Source organism: Lissotriton vulgaris, chromosome 8 (genome assembly GCF_964263255.1).
Source record: "Lissotriton vulgaris chromosome 8, aLisVul1.2, whole genome shotgun sequence".
In the NCBI taxonomy this organism is placed as follows: Eukaryota; Metazoa; Chordata; class Amphibia; order Caudata; family Salamandridae; genus Lissotriton; species Lissotriton vulgaris.
In genome coordinates this window covers 51,083,770-51,105,168 of record NC_141696.1, presented here as the reverse complement: position 1 = coordinate 51,105,168, position 21,399 = coordinate 51,083,770, and the positions used below count along the sequence as shown (strand labels likewise).

Sequence of the window (21,399 nt, the reverse complement as noted above, 5' to 3'; positions counted from 1 at the left end):
GGTCAACACTGCTGCACCTCCCCACCCACCAACACTGCTGTACCTCCCCACCCACCAACACTGCTGCACCTCCCTACCCATCAACACTGCTGCACCTCCCCACCTATAAACACTGCTGCAGCTCCCCACCCATCACCACTGCTGCACCTCCCCACCCACCAACACTGCTGCACCTCCACACCCTCCAACACTGCTGCACCTCCCCACCAGTCAACACTGCTGCACCTCCCCACCCATCAACAATGCAGAAGCTCCCCACCCATCAACACTGCTCTACCTCCCCACCCATAAACACTGGTGCACCTCCCCACCCACCAACACTGCTGCACCTCCCTACCTGCCAACACTGCTGCAACTCCCCACCGATCAACACTGCTGCAGCTCCCCACCCATCAACACTGTGGCACCTCCCCACCCGTCAACACTGCTGCACCTCCCCACCCGGCAACACTGCTGCACCTCCCCACTTGTCAACACTGCTGCACCTCCCCACCCATCAACACTGGCGCATCTCCCCACCCGTCAGCACTTGCGCACCTCCCCATCCGCCAACACTGCTGCACCTCCCCACCTGTCAACACTGCTGCACCTCCCCACCCGTCAACACTGCTGCACCTCCCAACCAGTCAACACTGCTGCACCTCCCCACCCGTAAACACTGCTGCACCTCACCACCCCTCAACACTGCTGAACCTCCCCACCGTCAACATTGCTGCACCTCCCCACCCGTCAACACTGCTGAACCTCCCAACCCGTCAGCACTGCTGCGCCTCCCCACCCGTCAACACTGCTGCACTGCCCCACCCGTCAACACTGCTGAACCTCCCCACCCATCAATACTGCCCCACCCGTCAACACATCTGAACCTCTCGACCCACCAATAATGCTGCACATCCCCACCCGTTAACACTGCTGAATCTCCTCACCCATCAACACTGCTGCACCGCTCCACCCGTCAACACTGCTGCACTGCCCCACACCTCAACACTGCTGCACCTCCCCACCCCTCAACAATGCTGCACCTCCCCACCCGCCAACACGGTTGAACCTCCCCACCGGTCAACACTGCTGCACCTCCCCACCCGTCAACACTGCTGCACCTCCCCACCCATCAACACTGCTGCACCACCCCACCCCTCAACACTGCTGCACCACCCCACACCTCAACACTTCTGCACCTCCCCACCCGTCCACACTGCTGCATCTCCCCACCCGCCAACACTGCTGCACCGCCCCACCCCTCAACACTGCTGCACCTCCCCACCCCTCAACAATGCTGCACCGCCCCACACCTCCTCACCCCGCTTTCAGTACAGAGTGTGCTTCAGGGGGGGTTTATCTATATTTGTGCAGTTGAAATGAATAAAGTGGGCAGAAAATGGACAATCTATTTTCTACAGAATCTAAAGAAATCCATGCAATGCATATAGAAAACACACACAAAGTTTATGCACATGCAAAGCCTATCTACAGAAATCCATGCACATGGAAAACACATGCAGAGGCTTGTGCACATGATGCAGCGCTACTCGGGAAATATCTTCTAAAATCTCATCACCTTTCCTTGAAGTACTTAATCACGCATTTATTCGTCAGTGGGGCCCATAACACTGCGAGCCACTTATACACACTTTCTCTCTACTTTATGGATTGGTGAGACTCAAAGGAGAGCTGCTGGATCATAGCGGAGTGTCTAAATTAAACTAAATATTTATAATATGTACACCTGCAGTTTAAATTGTTTTTACCATGGTTTAATCAACTAGACAATTTATTCAGACACACCACCATTATTTGTGAATGGATCTGCTAGTAAAAATTAGGCTAAGGATAAACAAGAACAACTTAATTCTCCATTTATCTAATTTTTATTTTAAGAAAATCTTGTAGCATGTCCGGTATTTATACACTTCATTTATTCATTTTTTTCGGAAATAGACTCAAGAAAGAGAATTTAGCTCAAACATTTATATTCATTTAATTCAAAAGCTTAGAAATAAGAACATTATTATTGAATTTATAGGACACAAATATTAGCTAAGGACGTAATAGTTCCCAAAGTTCATCTCCCTATTCTCTCTAGCTATTCACCTCATCTAAAGACTCCGTACTCATTTAAGAAAAGTTAAAGTTCAGAAATTTCAAAGTTCTTACGCCTCAGGAAAATTCAGTATTCCGGCTGCATGTCAGGATACAAAGATAGAAATCGAAGAAGAGAGTTTTTTCTTAAGTCCGAGCACACTCTTTTATATCATTTTACCTACTTAATCTATCTACAAAAGTAACTATCAGTGTCTTTAACAGTTCTGATTGGTCAATCCAAGGGGTGGATGAGCATAATCTCATCATTTTATTGTTTAATTTCAGCTCAATGAAAATGGTCTTTGTCTTCCCTTATGTCCATTTCACTTGTGTCCTTTAGTTTGCAATTCTTGCATTCTTTCTCACGCTCAGCACGGATGTCCATTTTGTTTGCTCTCAGCTGGACTTTCAGGGTACAAGGAACCTTGACCCATTCTGTACAGGCACAGCAGCTCATACTCGTCTGCGGTTCATTTCACCATGCGCATGCGTACAGCGCTTCAATCTCGGAGTCACAGAAACGTCCATTTTATTCTAGGCCGCACGGGCCAGAACGGGAACTATTATCGAAACAAACACAATTAAAACGTTAATTATTGAATTATAACCCTTCTGTTTACCCCCCCATACTAAGCTATCCCTGTCAGTTATTACCTAGCAGATAAATCAACATATATGCATAATTTACTCAACATTCTTCATCTTTTATGCCACAAATAGACAGACAAAAAGCATTTTCATGCCGCTTTTGGTTAGTTATAGCTGCTGCATTAGTTCTGAACGTAACAACATCACTTAGTTAGTCGATTATAGTTTGCAGCATGAGCAAATTAGTATCCCAGGTGTACTTGCGGGCATTCTATTCATTGTTGATTCATTTTCAAAACCACTCGATTAGATCATGTTACTGTTATGAGAAAGTAACTTCACGAGGGGTATAGAAAATGTTGTTTCTCCACCTCGCTCCATCACACACACAAAACCTATCTATAGAAATCCACGCACATAGAAAATACAAGCGGAGGCTCGTGCACATGCAAAGCCTTTCCATAGAAATCCACACACATAGAAAATACACACGGAGGCTTGTGAACATGCAAAGCCTATCTATAGAAATCCACGCACATAAAAAATACACGCTGAGGCTCATGCACACGCAAAGCCTAGCTATAGAAATCCAGGCCCACATAAAACACAAACAGTGGCTTATGAATTCACAAAGCTTATCTATTGAATTCCATGCACATAGAAAACACTCACGGAGGCTCGTGAACATGCAAAGCCTATCTATAGAAATACACGCACATAGAAAATACACGCGGAGGATCGTGCACATTTAAAGCCCATCTATGAAAATCCACTCACATAGAAAATACACGCAGTGGCTCATGCACATGCAAAGCCTAGCCAAAGAAATACACGCTCATAGAAAATACACGCGGAGGCTCGTGCACATTTAAAGACTATCTATAGAAATCCACTCACATAGAAAATACAAGCGGAGGCTCGTGCACATGCAAAGCCTATCTATAGAAATCCACGCACATAGAAAATAAACGCAGAGGCTCGTGCACATTTAAAGCCTATCTATAGAAATCCACTCACATAGAAAATACACGCGGAGGCTCGTGCACATGCAAAGCCTATCTATAGAAATCCACGCACATAAAAAACAAACACGAAGGCTTGTGAACATGCAAAGCCTATCTATAGAAATCCACGCACATAAAAAATACACACGGAGGCTCGTGCACGCGCAAAGCCTAGCTATAGAAATACAGGCACACATATAACACACACGGAGGCTTATGAATTTGCAAAGCTTATCTATAGAAATCCATGCACATAGAAAACACACACAGAGCCTCGTGAACATGCTAAGCCTATCTATATAAATCCACGCACATAGAAAATACACGCGGAGGCTCGTGCACATGCAAAGCCTATCTATAGAAATCCACGCACATAGAAAATACACACGGAGGCTTGTGCACATGCAAAGCCTATCTATAGAAACCCACGCACATAGAAAATACATGCAGAGGCTCATGCACACGCACGGCCTATCTATAGAAATCAACGCACATGGAAAACACACATGGAGGCTTGTGCACATGCATAGCCTATCTATATAAATCCACGCACATAGAAAACACACACGGAGGCTCGTGAACATGCAAACGCCTATCTATAAAAATTCAGGCGCACATAAAATACACATGGAGGCTTATGAATTTGCAAAGCATATCTATAGAAATCCATGAACATAGAAAACCCACACGGAGGCTTGTGAACATGCAAGGCTATCTATAGAAATCCATGGACATAAAAATCACTTTGCACAGTCTAAATAACGAGTTCATATATATAGACCTACAAAACTATCGAGTTGGAAAAATCGCAGGTATAGAATATTGAGGTCAAGAATATCCTTGGACAGAATATCGACCCTAAGGTAAATAATATCGTTTTTTTTTATATCGATGTAAGTAATATTGAAGTTAGTAATATTGATAGCATATATATCGATGTAACTAATTTTGATGTTACTAATATCGATATTTGTATTAGTGTTATGTTTTTTATTATGTATATGTAATATGTTTTTGTTAAGTATTTTAATTGTTTAAAATTATATGTGTACTATTTTTATATATTAATAATGTTATTTTTAAGTAAATTTTATGTTTTAGTACTGCAGCGGGTTGTGGGTTTATAGGGGAATAGGGTGCGAAGTGATTTAAATATATTAAATCAAATATTAATTTTTATGAATTATGAATTAATTTTAATTAATTTTTGTTTTTATATCTGTAGAGGGTTGTGGGTTTATAGGGGAATTGGGTGGGAAGTAATTTAATTGTAATTAATTAATGATTTATATGTATTTATTGTTATGGATAATTATTTTATTTATAATTAGTTATTAATTGGCAATTACATATTTTAATTGCTAATTAATTTTTTAATTGGTAATTAATGTTATTAATTGTTAATTAATTTTATTAATTGATAATTAATTTTTTACGTAAATTATTTTGTTAATTGGCAATAAATATTTTTAATTGGTAATTACTTTTCATTAATTGGAAATTATTTTTAATTAATTGGTAATCTATGTTTCATAAAAAGTATTATTTGGTAGGAAAAATAATGGTATTATTCAATAATTTTTCATTGTGAATTAATTTTAAATAATTAATATTTTTTGCAATGAAAAATATTTGATTGTTTATTATTTATTATTTGGTGACTAATATTTATTAATTATTATTTTTTGGTATTGATTGTTAATTTATTGTTAAGTAATTATTCAATTGTAATTGCTTTTAATTATTATTAATTGTTTGTAAATGATGCAGATTTATGTAAAATTCAAATATTCATTATTTTAAATATACATTTGTTTATGAGTATGTTATATTTAAATTCTATGCTATCCAACGTTTTCCTTTCTGTTTCACTCCCTGGAGTTGGAATAGTAATTTTTACCTGTACGCTATCCAATGCTTTCCCTACTGTAGCACCCGCTGGAGTTGGAATAGTAATTTTTACCTCTACGTTTTCCAACGCTTTCCCTACTGTTGCACCCTCTGGAGTTGGAATAGTAATTTTTACCCCTACGCTATCCAACACTTTCCCTACTGTTTCCCCCTTTGGAGTTGGAATAGTAATTGTTACCCCTACGCTATCCAACGCTTTCCCTACTGTTGCACCCTCTCTATTTGGAATAGTAATTTTTACCCCTACGCAATCCAACGCTTTCCCTACTGTTGCTCCCTCTGGAGTTGGAATAGTAATTTTTACCCCTACACTTTCCAACGCTTTCCCTACTGTTACACCCTCTGGAGTTGGAATAGTAATTTGTACCCCTATGCTATCCAACGCTTTCCCTACTGTTGCACTCACGGGAGTGGGAATAGTAAGGTTTACCCACCGTCTGTCCAACACTTTCCCTACTGTTGCACTCTTTGGAGTGGGAATAGTAATTTTTACCCCTACGCTAGCCAACACTTTCCCTACTGTTGCACTCACTGGAGTGGGAATAGTAATTTTTACCCTTACGCTATCCAACTCTTTCTCTACTGTTGCACTCTCTGGAGTGGGAATAGTAATATTACCCCTACGCTATCCAAAGCTTTACCTACTGTTTCACTCTCTGGAGTTGGAATAGTAATTTTTACCCACCCGCTATCCAACGCTTTCCCTACTGTTGCACTCACTTGAGCGGGAATAGTAATTTTTACCCACCCACTATCCAACACTTTCCTTAATGTTGCACTCTCTGGAGTGGGAATAGTAATTTTTACCCTTGCGCTTAATTAACGCTTTCCCCACTGTCGTACTCTTTGGATTGGGAATAGTAATTTTTACCTCTACGCTATCCAACTCTTTCTCTACTGTTGCACTCTCTGGAATGGGAATAGTAATTTTTACCCGCCCGCTATCCAATGCTTTCCCTACTGTTGCACTCTCTGGAGAGGGAATAGTAATTTTTACCCCTATGCTGTCCAACGCTTTCCCTACTGTTGCACTCTCTGGAGTGTGGATAGTAATTTTTACTTATGTTATGTTATGTTATGTTATGTTATTTTTACCCCCACTCTATTTAACACTTTCTCTACTGTTGCATTTTTTGGAGTGGGAATAGTAATTTTACGTCCTACGCTATCCAATGTTTTCATTATTGCATTTTTTTGGGACTTTAAATAGTCGTTTTATTTATTTTTCTATTTAATATTTTTTATATTATTTTAAATAATGTAGTATTTAATTAATTTTAAAAATATTGAAAGTATATATATATATTTCTAATTTATTAAATACAATTATTTACTTTTTATGTTAATATTTTATGTGTGTAGATGTATTTGTAATTTATAGTATTTTTAAATAATTTATAAGTAATTACAATAATTATTAAAACTTATTATTAAGTAAAAATATATTATATATTTTACGTTTATGCTTAATTAATGTATTATTATTATATATGTATTATTTTTTAATTGTAAACATTATTAAATATTTTTAACTATGTTTATTTTATTTGTAAGTATTATTTACTTTATTTTACACATTATTATTAACAGATAAAAAACTATATTTTTAATAACGATATTTTTAACATCTATATTTTTGTTTCGATATTTTTGTACTTACCATGTTGTAGATAGGATGTTGATATACTTGCCTTCGATATTGCAGCATCAATGTTTGTGTAGGTCGATTTTCTGTCTTTCGATATTCTGTCATAGATCCAAAAAACACACAAGGAGTCCTATGAACATGCAAAGCCTATATATAGAAATCGATACACACAAGCAAGACACATTGACTCAGCCAGGTAAGGAGACAGCAAGCAGATACACACAAGTCACACAGGCACACATGTACACCTGCATTGAGGCTAACTGGCCAAAGGTCATTTGTGACAGCTTCTGCACGTGTGGCATGCAGGGCACACATTTCAACTTTCCTGGTTAGAATGAAGCGTTCAAACCTCTGTCACTCAACCTTTTCCAAAGTCAGAAATGCCACATAACATGGATGCAATCCCCTAGTCTTGTAGCACCAAAACAATTTAAGGGCAGCATCTCTTGCAATATGAGGACAGGAGACAGCCAATGGACTGGCTTCCAAAGTGGTCATTGATTTAAGTCGCACATCCTGGCAGGAGAGACTCCAACATTTAACTCTGATTACACTGAAGATAGAGAGTGGGTGTAATAAAGGGTTCACGTTCCTAAAGAGACTAAGCACCGGCAAGATCCAAAAACAGTCTCAGAACATAGGGTGACAATCTAGCACCTTGACAGAGAGTGTTAGGATATTACAGAAGCGCCTACTTATTTAACGAACATAGTAGTAAACGTGTGGAGCAGTCTACAGAAGTAGAAGGGACAGAAATTATAAAAACAATCTCAAGGCTAGTGGCAGAAGTGGAGACCACAGGACTGGTCAAGCATGGGTAAATCTGGAGACCACATAGGATGTGTGAGTAAAGAGCGAGCAATAACTGAGAATACTAGTTGGACTCATGGCATGCCAACTGGGCTAGATTGTATGATTCCAAGAGCATATTGTGGTGATCTGTATTATGCAATACTTGTTATTACGCAATACTTGTTGGAACTCCATGATGTCACCAGTGGGTTCTTCTTGTACTGTGCATTCTCCTCCTGTGTTCCCTGTTTGGCAGTTGCAGCTGCCCTTCCTGTCCTTCATGCTGGACGGCTCTCTTCTCTCCTGAATAAATATCCTAACTGCAGTTCCTGTCTCAGCCTCATCTTTACACTGACGACGAGGATGGTCAGCTGTTCCTCAGCTGTTGGATCCACTCACAGATCATCTCCAAACGAAACGGTTTGAACTTCTGAACATTTCCTACATCTACAATCTACTTCATTGTGAGTACTCTTTCCCATTTTATCTTCAACCGCCATCCTAGAGAGCCGTCGCAGCCATCCTTCTACTCTTTGCCTCGTTCTGCGCTCCAATTAAACCTGTCTAGCGCACTTCCTTACGCACTGTTCAACTGCCTCGCGCTATCAGCACTCCTCCCAGCACTACGTGTGACTTTTCCCCGTTACCTCCGTTGCCTGCCCGTGTGCCTGTGCCTTCCGACCACCTCCAAGTGCTGTCTGTGTTTTTGCCCGACACTGCGTTCGTTCTCGCTGCTTGTTCTCTCACCCCCAAGCTCCGCCACTGAATGATGACGTTGTGGAACTTCTCATCCATTCAGCGCTAACACGCGACCTGCGAGACGCCCCATGCCAGCGCGCATTTGGTTTCCCCAGCAACCAGAACTGCACGTTCGTTCAGCGCCAGCACGCAAGGCAAAACATCATTGTTTCCCTAGCAACCAGCAAGACGCTTTTTGTGCCAGTCACCACGTTATCTCGACGTTCCTTATGACTTTCAAAGACATTACGTCATAAGAGCTTCGTGTTTCATTCTTATCTTCATCACCTTTTGTCTCATCGCACAACCGACGCACACAGCTCTTTACACGCTGATGTGCACAGCTTTAAATACTTTTCTACGCTAACGTGCGCAATTCAAGCACACAGCTTAACTATTCTACAAGGAAGTTAACCTACATTCTCACGCTGATGTGCACAGCCTATTTCATGACCTGAACATATTTTCAGCACCAGCACACCGAAACATTTATTATCCACACGCTGATGCGCACAGCTGCTGCAGGCATTTTATCTACACGCTGATGTGCACAGCTATCGCACGCATTTTATCTACACGCTGACGTGCACAGCTACCGCACGTATTTTATCTACACGCTGACGTGCACAGCTGCCGCACGTATTTTATCTACACGCTGACGTGCACAGCTACTGCACGCATCTGAACTACCATATTTACAACAACAATTTTTTTTTTTCTCTTTTTCTCTCCTCTGTTATTTTATTGTTCCCCTTTTTGTATTTTATTCCTTCAACTTAAAGGAAAAATAGAAGATCTCGCAATGCAAAATGTATCTCCTCCTGCCCCTTTTCTTCAGACTTCTGGAGATCCTCCTCTAGAATGGAAACTTTGGTTGAGATCCTTTATGGCCTATTTAGGGGCAATTGATGGTCTTAGATACCGTGCAGAAAGGAAAAAAAGTCTAATGTATTATCATCTTGGCGTTGAGGGGCAAAATGTTTTTGACCATCTACCGGTCTATGTTCCACCTACTGGCGAAACTCCTGATGAATTTGAAATAGCCATAGCTAAGTTAGACAAGTATTTTGTTAAAACTAAAAATATGGTTGTACACCGTTATAAATTTTTCACTAGAGCTCAGAAGCCCGAAGAAAGCATTGATACTTTTGTTACAGCTTTAAAAATTCTTGCATCTAAATGCGAATTTGACAATTTCACTTCTCAGCTTATCAGAGACCAGCTTGTTGCTCGTTGCTCCTGCAAACAAATCCAAGGGAAACTTTTGTCCTGCAAAGATCCCTCTCTTGACAAGGCAATCGATATAGACAAAAGTATCGAAACATCTTTAGAAGATTCAAAACAATTGGAAGTTTCTCTTTCCAATACCTCCATTTCTAGTGCTGTTTCCACCAAGGTGCCCTTTCCCATCAAGTCCCCCATTTCAACTCCTCGTGACTCTCGTGGCTATTTCAAAAGAATGGGAAACACCAGTTTTAGAAGACCCTTCACTCCTAATAGACAATTTAACCAAAGTACTTTCTGTTATAGATGTGGCTCTTCTTATCATGCTTCCAACTTTAAAAATTGTCCTGCTGCCAATCAACAATGCACCCAATGTGGGAAGAATGGTCATTTTTCAAGGGTCTGCATGAGAGGAAGAAGAGGTAATGTACGCAGCGTCATGTGTGAAAATGATTCCTTCCAAGACTCAAATCCCCTTGAGTTCTCTACTGATCATTCTGAATGTGATGTGACCAATCAGGAATATGTTGTTGTAGTGAAAGATAATGACACCATCAGCCGTACCTTTCTCGTCCCTGATCCTGAAGTTGATGCCACCATTGACAGTCACCATATCTTACTACTGGTAGACACCGGTGCTCGCATCACCATTGTTTCCTATGAAATGTATTCTCACTTTTGGCAAAATAAATGTCTACTTCCTCCTGATGTCCTTTCTGTGGCCTTTGAAGGAAGCAGAATCAACCTTTTAGGTTATTTCTTGGCTGAAATTTCCATCTTTGGCAAGTCCATTAAAGGGAAAGTCTATGTTGCCAAACGTGGTATCAATGTTCTAGGGCTTATACATCAGGCTGAATTTGGTGTCACCATTAAACCTGGCCTACCCAATCCTGTATTCATTGAAGGGTGCAATCTTTCTTCTCCTGCATCTTCCCCCATCTGCAACATTTTCAATAGTGAAATTTGGGAGCACAAATATGGAAAAATTTTTGAAGATCGCTTAGGCAAGATCACTAACTTTCAACACTTTATCAAGGTCAAAGATGGTGTTTCCCCAATCAAACACAAGCTAAGGAACGTTCCCCTCAGTATCAGAGAAGACTTGTCCAAACATCTTAAGTCGCTATGCGAGCAAGAAATCATTGAAAAGGTAGAATCCACATTATGGCTTTCTCCCATTGTTCTTGCCAGAAAAAGGTCTGGTGATCTCAGGATGTGTGTGGACTTACGCAGTCTCAATGAAGCTATCTGGGTCGATGGTTTTCCCCTTCCTCGCATTGAGGATTTGATAGCTAAAGTAGGTTCGTCTACTTGGTTTTCTAAACTTGATTTAAAGGCGGCTTACCACCAGATTGAGTTACACCCACTCTCTCGGCATCTCACCGCTTTTGTAACTCCTGATGGGGTTTTTCAGTTTCGTCGCCTTCCCTTTGGGTTGGCGTCTGCCGCCGCTGTTTTTCAGCGCATTATGTCTGAAATGTTTGAGGAACTCTCTAATGTTGTCGTCTTCCAGGATGACATCCTTATCTTCACCCAAACAGAACACGAACATAATTTAGTCATTGACCAAGTTTTCAACATCTTGGAAAAAAGAGGTGTTACCCTACAAAAGAGCAAATGTGTGTTCAAAACTAGAGAAGTAGAATACCTTGGTCATACCATCTCGGAATGTGGTATTAAGCCCAGGCCAGGTCTAGTTAAGAGTATCATTGACGCCCCTGCTCCCTCTAACAAAGAGCAGCTTCTGTCCTTCCTCTGTCTCTGTGAGTTCTACTCCAAATTCATGAGAGACTACGCCAAGACCACTGAGTGTTTTAGACTTTTACTCAAAAAAGGTGCCACCTTCAGCTGGTCTGATGAGTGTGAGAAAGGTTTCCAGCTCATCAAAGAACACATCACCAAGGCTCCTGCTCTTCAGCCCTTCAACGGCAACAGAGAAACTTTTGTGACTGTTGACGCCTGTGAATATGGCCTAGGAGCTGTCCTCTCACAACTAGCCTTTGGTAAAGAATTTACTGTGGGGTTTGCCTCCAGGACTCTTCGTCCTGTCGAGCGCAAATATTCTGTTATTGAAAAAGAACTGCTGGCCTGCGCATGGAGTGTTGAAAAGTTTAAATCTTACTTATGGGGCAGACCATTTGTTCTTCAAACTGACCACCGACCTCTTGTCGACATTCTTTCCGGCAGAAATGTCAAGCGCACAACCGCACGGTTGGCTAGACTCTCCACTAAACTTTTGGAATACAACTTCAAAGTTGTTTACATTCCTGGGGGCAAAAACAAACGTGCTGACTGTCTTTCCAGGTTACCCATACAAGAACCTAACGAAAATGAGTGGGAAACAGAAATTGAAGAGTGTTTTGTGGCCAACATTTCACAAATTTCCATTTCTTTTGCTGAGAATGATTGGGTTAATGCTGTTGAGAATGATACTGTACTTAAGAATGTTGTCTCTTTCATACAGAAAGGTTGGCCCAAGGAAAAATCCCTTTCCCCTGAGCTTCAAATTTATTGGAAAATCAATTCCGAACTTTCCTTGGAAAGTGGCAAAATTGTTAGGGGCAATAAATTCATTCCTCCCTCTGTTTACCGGGAAAAAATTATTGCTGATGCTCATTCTGGTCATCTGGGTGCCACCATCACCAAAAGAAATGTCAGATCAAATTTCTGGTGGCCAAGAATGGATAATCAAATTGTAGATGCCGTCAAACTTTGCACACGCTGTAACACCAGCGATAAAGTCCTTGTTTTAGAAGGTGTTTGTGATTCTGTTGTTCCTCCACCCAACAGAGCTTGGCAAAAAATTGGCCTGGACTTTCTGGGTCCATTCCATGTCCTTCCCAACACTTCCAAGTATTTCTTGGTCCTCGTCGATCATCTCTCCAGGTGGGTTGAGGTTGAACCTATCAATATCCCCAATTCAAAGAGTGTTATTGATTGCCTGACTAAAATTTTTCTGAGGGAGGGTTGTCCAGAAGAAATCCTTACCGACAATGGGGTTCAGTTTACTTCCATGGAAATGAGTGTTTTTTTGAACAATTGTTGCATCAAACACACTAGAACTCCCTTGTATCACCCTCAGAGCAATGGCAAAACCGAGAGGTTCAATAGAGTTATTGTTGAATGTGTGCAGGCCGCCTTCAATTCCAATAGCTGTATTTTCCAAGCTGTAAAAGATCTTGTATGGTCTTATAGAATTTCCCCACATGTTGCTACAGGCTTCTCCCCCTTTGAGTTGATGAGAGGAAGGAAAGCTTCTTCCCAAGCTTTTCCCTTTTGGATGGTCAAAAGTCTCCACAAAGGTTGCGACTTGGAACTGGCATGGGATTGTGCCAACAAGAAATCTTCCAGTTCTCTGCCTTGTGACATGGAGCATGTTAAGAGGTCTTTTCATAGTATTCATGCTGGTGACTGGGTTAAGATTAAGAACCCTGTCTCTGTTAAAAAAGGTCTTTCAAAGTTCCTTGATTCCCAACAAGTTGTGGAAGTTCGCAAAAATGCTGTCAAATTGTCAAATGGAAATTGGTGGAGCACCTCCCGCGTTGCCAGAGATCCCTCTCGTGCTTCTCGTGCAATTGTTCCTACCCCCAATATCCAAGTTGACAATGGTTTAAGGAAAAGCTCTAGGTTGATTGTTAAACCCAACAGATTTCGTGACTATGTATGATTTACTATTCATTGTAGTTTTATCTTGTTTTTTTTAGAAAGGGGGGAGGTGTGTGGTGATCTGTATTATGCAATACTTGTTATTACGCAATACTTGTTGGAACTCCATGATGTCACCAGTGGGTTCTTCTTGTACTGTGCATTCTCCTCCTGTGTTCCCTGTTTGGCAGTTGCAGCTGCCCTTCCTGTCCTTCATGCTGGACGGCTCTCTTCTCTCCTGAATAAATATCCTAACTGCAGTTCCTGTCTCAGCCTCATCTTTACACATATGTTGAGACATGAGTGACTCTGGGGCCATATCAGTGCTTTAACACAAACATGCCTCCCTTGCTTGGACCTGTAGCTTCCATGAGAGAGTTCACCTCCACCAGTTCCTCTTCCCTCTCAGATTCTAAGCTTGATTGGTTTGCAGGGGCCTGGATCATCACAGGCGGGACCCATGCAGGTGTGATGAAACATGTCGGCGAGGCGGTGAGGGACTTCGCCAGGAGCAGTCGGAGCTTCATCAACAGAGAGATTGTGGTTCTTGGCATCGCTCCATGGGGGGTCCTGCACAACCGCGACAACTTGGAGAAGGAAGAGGTGAGTGGGCGATGGTAAGTGGTAACAGCTCCAAGTATTACCTCCTCTCCACCTTTCCTGGTCCCATTCCTTACCTCAGTGTCCTTGGGAGGAGTGTGACCCACCTCTACAGACAGGCACCCATTGCTAACTTTAACCAGAGGGTTCCTGCAGCAATATCTGTTGACTTGTACACACCTCATTCACCCCTGTGACATCTAAATCTCTTTGTCTGAAGCACAGGAGTCTTGAATGATACCCTTTGTCCTTTGTGATGGAAGTAAAGTCTTGAGGAAAGAACTATTACAAAAGTTTGACTTCTCTCTGTGGTCCCCGGCAGGAAAATCTTCTGATTAGTGGAGAGTACCTTACTTCTGCCATAGTGGAAATGTGTGTTTTCTGGTTTAGCCTGGCAACATAAAACTAGCAACATCTTCCCCAGCTCAGAGGCCCTCTTCATTGCTTTGGCCATTTGCAACCATGAATTTGTGGAGTGTGAAGGAAAGTCGTCGAGGGCCATTTCTGTTTTTCGATTTGCCTTTTGTAATTCACACATAAAGAAACAAAGTAGTTGTGCACCTCGAGAGATCAATGGCCTCGTATATACCACACTTCCCTACTGTGAGAAACAAACTGTAGAGACATATGGTATATTAACAGCCAGACGTTTACAGTTCTAAAAAGTATTTGCAACTTTTATTAAATTGGGTTATATTATGTTATAGGGAAATTATAAACCATTAGATCTCTAGGCTCTAAGGTAATAAAGGCAATAGCTGTAATTCAGAATTAATTACTCAAAGGCTTGTCCGAAAAGCCAGGTTTTCAAAAGCTTTCTGAAGCCCATGCAATTAGTGGATGATCTAATGTCTGGGAAAGAGTATTCCAAATGTAAGTGACCAATGCAGAGAAATGAACCCCTCCTAGCCTCTTTGTTTACTTCTTGGGACTGGGAGTAAATTCTGATGGGCGGATCTGAGATGGTGATTTGGGGTGTAATGTTGGTTTCTGGACGATACGAAAATAGACCTTTTGCTGTGAAGTGATTTTAAAACAATGCATGCTGTTTTAAAGATAGTTCTCTGAGCCACCAGGAGCCAGTGTAACTTTGTCATAATAGGTTTAGTGTGACCGTGTCTCGGCTAACAGAAATCCAACCGGGCTGCCAGATTTTGGACATTGCAACCTATTGTTGAGGCCAGAGGGGAGTCCCAGATAGAGTGCGTTAGCATCAGCAAGCCTAGATGTCACTAACGCCTTCAGCATATGGATAATAGCTTCCACCGTGAAGTATCTACTGCTTTTCATTATCTTCCTGAGTTGGAAAAAGCAAGCAGAGGTCACTTCTCCTTTCTGATGTTTCACGGATAGGTCTTCATCAATAATGATTCCAAGAGTTTTCACAGTTTGTTGGGCATGGGGGAGGGTCCCAGCTCCAAGGGCCAAAATGAAGGATTCCATTAATGTCATTTGTTCCTCCTAACCACAATTTCAGTTTTGTCTGAATTCAACTTCAGTTGGTGGCCATTCATCCCGTCTCTAATAAAGATCATGGTATTTTGGAAACATACAAAGATACCCTGGTGTTGTCAATGGTAAAAATCAGCTGCATATCGTCAGCGGAGTTGTATACCTTCACCATTTGCTCCTGGAGACAGAGGACCAATGGGCGGATGTAGAGATTAAATAAATGAGGAGATATGGAGGAACCCTGTGGCTCTCTGCAGTTGAGTTGAACCTTGTCAGAGCTAAACGGTGGAAGGTGGACAGACTGGACTTGATCTTTAAGAAATAAAGTCACCCACGCTCCAGCAATACCCTGCAATCCTGCCATATTGACATGGCCAACCAATATAGTATGTTCCACCGTGTCCAAAGCTGCTGAGAGGTCAAGCATAAACAAATCCTGAGTAAAGCTAGGTAGAGCTGGACGCCAGCAAAAACTTCATTTAGGACTGAAAATGCTGCTAATTATTTGAAGGTGGCCCCAAATTGAGTGGAATGTGTCTTATATACTGTCAGGTTTGACTAAAAATACTCTTCAGTCTGACTCACCAAGAGGTGGTCATTTTACTCTGTTAATCCCAGCAATGGCAGGTATTAAACCCAAGGGGGCCGAATCACAAAGGCCTAGTAGAGTACATAACAGAGTACCTCTGTAGTACTCCTGCAGTACTCTTTTACGTCTCTTACATGCCTTTGTGAATTTATCCTAAAACATCTATATTGAAAAATTGAAATATTCATATATAAACCAATTAAATAGAAAGGACTGTGCCCTCCTTGCACTAATAGGAATTTTGACTTTTTCAGACCGATACACAGAGGCATCTAAGAGTATGCAAAAGAATGCTCCTGCAGTACTAATACCCATACTCATACTGAGTGTTGTTTATGCCAGTCATAACGGTGATTCGCCGGTACAGGAGTGCGTTTCCCGGTATCTGTCTACAGGTAGCTAGAAGAAAGTGAGGGACAGTCAGAGAAAATACCAGTCAGACTGGCAACAGGAAACATACAGTTCAGGCATTTTGTACTCTGTGTCCCTTCCCACTAGGGTGGCTTAGCTGGTGTTCAGTATAAGCCAAACAAAGTCACAAGGTGGCCTATGTTGGTACTTTATGCATGTATTCACTTGATCAGACCAGATACTGATGGACTCCATGGATTATAGAGTACTGATGGAATCCATGGATTATAGCGTACTGATGAAATCCATGAATTATAGAATACTGGTGGAAGCCTGGTTTATAGAGTACTGAAGGAATCCATGGATTATAGAGTACTGATGGAATCCTTGGATTATAGAGTACTGATGGAATCCATGAATTATAGAGTTCAGGTGGAATCCATGGATTATAGCGTACTGGTGGAAGCCGTGGTTTATAGAGTACTGATGGAATCCATGGATTATAGCGTACTGATGGGATCCATGAATTATTACTGGTGGAAGCCTGGTTTATAGAGTACTCTATAACCCATGGATTCCATCAGTACTCTATAAACCAGGCTTCCACCAGTACTCTATAATTCTATAATTATAGTGTACTGTTGGAATCCATGAATTATAGAGTACTGATGGAATCCATGGATTATAGAGTACTGATGGAATCCATGAATTATAGCGTACTGATGGAATCCATGAATTGTAGAGTACTGGTGGGAGCCGTGGTTTATGGAGTACTGATGGAATCCATGGATTATAGCGTGCTGATGGATCCATGAATTGTATAGTACTGATGGAATCCATGGATTATAGAGTACCGATGGAATCCATGGATTATAGTTTACTGATGGAATCCATGAGTTATAGAGTACTGGTGGAAGCTGTGGTTTATAGAGTACTGATGGAATCCATGGATTATAGCATGCTGATGGATCCATGGATTAGAGAGTACTGGTGGAAGCCGTGGTTTATAGAGTACTGATGGAATCCAGGGACTATAGCGTACTGATGGAATCCATGAATTATAGAGTACTGGTGGAAGCCGTGGTTTATAGAGTACTGATGGAATCCATGGATTATAGCGTACTGATGGAATCCATGGAATATAGAGTACTGTTGGAATCCATGGATTATAGAGTACTGATGGAATCCATGGATTATAGCGGACTGATGGAATCAATGGATTATAGAGTACAGATGGAATCCATGGATTATAGAGTACTGCTCGAATCCATGGTACTGATGGAATCCATGGTACTGATGGAATCCATTGATTATAAGGAACTGATGGAATCCATGGATTATAGAGTACTGATGGAATCTAATGATTATAGAGTAATGATGGAATTCATAGATTATAGATTACTGATGGAATACATGGTTTATAACGTAATGATGGAATACATGGATTATAGAGTACTGCTTGAATCCATGGTACTGATGGAATCCATGGTACTGATGGAATCCATGGATTATAGAGTACTGATGGAATCTAATGATTATAGAGTAATGATGGAATTCATAGATTATAGATTACTGATGGAATACATGGTTTATAACGTAATGATGGAATACATGGATTATAGAGTACTGATGGAATCCACCAAATTCTGCATTTTTGTCCATGTGTTTTTCCCCAGATACATTTCTGGAGTTTTAACGTGGCAAGATGTGTCAGGGAACAACAATAGCGCTGTGATGATCATCACATAATTTAAACTTCCGATCCCTGTGCAAACGTCAGCAAACTTTAGTCAGAACACTTCTTCTGGTCTCATAAAAGTAAGAAGAAAAGCCAAGTCTGTTCTTCGGCCCAGGCACATATCCCTCCCATCCTCCCATAAATTTGGATGTGAAGTTTCATGCTCCTGTTATGATGTATGCTTGTCAGTGCTCAAACGTATTTTCTGCACGAGACAGCTAACATCTCAGTTAAATTCTGGAGTGATTTGCCCTGCAGTTTCTTTCCTTCTTCCAGTTCAGGGAGGAGTTTAAAGCATTCATTTTCTGGCAATTGGTGACTCCTGTGAGCTGCAAACACTCTCCCCTGTGCATACCTTCTGTCCTATATAGCCTCCCCCTGTTCCCACATTGATTGATCCTTGCTCTATAACTGGACCCCAAATCCTGAAGCTATGAAAAATTATGTAGTTCTTTGCAACGTTATTACTCTAGATAATTATATTTTCAATGCAAAGACCATTTCATAATCCTGTGTAAACCTGTTCAGGTGTACAGTGCTTCCTACTTGTCTCAGGATCCCTCATGGCTATGTACAGTGTTGAACTCCCAGGGTCTCCCAAAGAAGGGCTGTTTCTCTGCCACACAGCAAAGCAAGGCTGCTAGGGCAGTGCAAATTGGGTCTATGCCAGAGAGCTCTCTCTTTCAGCTCAGTTGTCCATATTTACACAGGGTTCAAAGAATAGAACTAGAAATCCAAAGTTGTAAGTGCATCTGAAGTCTGACTCGGGTCTAGAGTTGCATGCATTACAATATCTTCACTCATAACTAGCCAAAAAGGCTCTTTTTGAAATCTCTATATTCTCCATGGTCGCCCCAGATTTTCTCCTTGTTTCGGTAGCTATCTCTGCTGGTGTTAAGTGGTATTATGACTCTGTGCTCAGTGAGACTGCTATTCAGTGCCATAGAGCATGTGCTGTGGCTCTAAAAAGGTATTGGTAAAACAGTTTTCACCCAATTTGTCGATTTAACTACAAAAAATGGCCCACAAAAATATGTTCCTCCACTTGGAAGTTAAGAGTCATGAGTGGGTTGTAGTGTGTATTTCCACCACCCGCATATCTGACAAAAATATTAAAAATAATGCATCCTAAAAATGGGACCAGTGTGCTCTCACAGTGCAAGCTTTGCCTAAACAGGGCTTGATGGGAATACAAATTTAGAAAGTTACTTATAATTTAATTTTCAAAATAGGATTCAATAACCTAAGTGAAAAAGTAGCTTTTAAGAAATGTACTTTGTGTTTCCTGGGCCAAACCTTCCAGAGCTGGAATACACATTATTGGCTGGGAGAGTTAATAACTCTGGCTCAGAGGGCTATGGCTTGCCTCTGTACCTAGGAAAGGTCAATGGTATTAACTGCTGATCACTTAGCAGAAATCATCTATCTAGGAATGGACAGGAAGAGATGGCAGAACAAATGGAAGCTTTAGCACTACCTCTTTTGACTCGAAGGTACCACGGAGGGCTTCTCCTGCTCTTGCCCGACTGAAGTCCTCCGGCATGGTGTTTGAAGTGGGAGATTGTTTTGCTTTGGATAAGCAAACTGAGGACAACTATGCCTCACTCTGCACTAAGATTACGGAGGTGCTGGATTCTCATGCCCCCCTTAAAGTTCGAAGTTGCAAGGGGAAAATCTCTGCCCCTTGGTTTAACGACACGCTGAGGAACCTGAAGCGTGGTTGTAAACAAGCGGAGAGATACTGGAGGCGCGAATATGAGGAATCTTATAGGATGCAGTGGAAGCTTAAAATCTTAGAATACAAGAATCAGATTAGGAAATCTAAGGCTGACTACTACTCTTCCGTGATCTGTAATGCTACCAATAGTTCTAGGAGCATTTTTAATATACTAAACAGTCTTACTAGCCCTGAGTGTTCTAAGAACTCAATTGTTCCGTCTCTGGAACCTTGTGAGAATCCTGCCAAATTCTTTAAGGAGAAAATCGAGCTAATTATTGAGGACTTGGAGGACTCCTCTATGACTGACTGTCCATTGGCCACGGGTCATGGGGCACTGGCAGACAAGACCAACGAGCAGGGTTGGTCGTTGGGTGAAGCTCTATTAGAGTTCCCGCTACTTACGGAAGAAGCATTTAGCGGGCTGGCAAGGGGGATCTCTTCTGGTTCTTCTTTGGATCCGGTGCCACATAAGATCTGGAAGGAGTTTGAGGAGGAATTATTTCCCACTCTCCGCCTGATTTGCAATCAATCTTTTGCCACGGGTACGGTTCCAGCCCAGTGGAAGCAGGCGGTGATATCTCCCCTGCTGAAGAAGCCTTCTTTAGATCCGGTTTGTTCCAAGAACTACAGACCCATTTCCCTGCTACCTTTCCCTACCAAAATTGTGGAGCGCTGGGTCAGTCTAACTCTCTCCAAACACCTGGAACAGCAACACTTATTAGAGGAAGATCAAATTGGCTTCCGGCCGGCTCATGGGACTGAAACAGCATTGGTCACTGCCGTGGACGAGCTTCAAAGGCGTGCAGACAGGGGACAAGCAGCGGTGTTGATCCTGCTTGAAATGTCTGCCGCCTTTGATACGGTTAACCATGAGATCCTGTTGGGCCGCTTAAGTGATGCTGGGGTGGGAGGTAGCGCTCTGAGGTGGTTTCGGCCATTCCTGCAGGACAGACAGCGGGCGGTGTCCCTGCCTCCCTTCCAATCGGCTTTTTCCAATGTCTCACACGGGGTGCCACAGGGATCAACAATTAGTCCCATTCTTTTTAACTTATATTTAAGACCTCTGATCTCACTTATTAAAGCCTACAAAATTAAAATAATAAACTACGCTGACGACACGCAGATGATCCTCTCCTTTGAGGGAGAGGAATCTACACCTGTGGGGGTATTCCACAATTGCCTGCGTGATACATCATGCTGGCTAAAGAACAATTCCCTCCAGTTTAACGCTGGGAAGACGGAGGTGCTCTTTAGCACTGGGAATAAGATCTCCCGGCCATTTCCAGAGAATTTTTGGCCTCCTGAGACAGAGAC

At 41.8% G+C, this 21,399-nt stretch overlaps 1 protein-coding gene across 1 annotated transcript in view; it reads left to right on the top strand.

Moving 5' to 3' along the window:
- The window catches only part of LOC147693360 (transient receptor potential cation channel subfamily M member 2-like), a 374,197-nt gene that overhangs the window by 83,300 nt on the left and 269,498 nt on the right, over window positions 1-21,399 (top strand). The window contains exon 4 of the mRNA XM_086933683.1: window positions 14,069-14,238. Coding sequence (XP_086789809.1) covers window positions 14,069-14,238 — 170 coding nt within the window. The remainder of the gene's footprint in view (window positions 1-14,068; window positions 14,239-21,399) is intronic.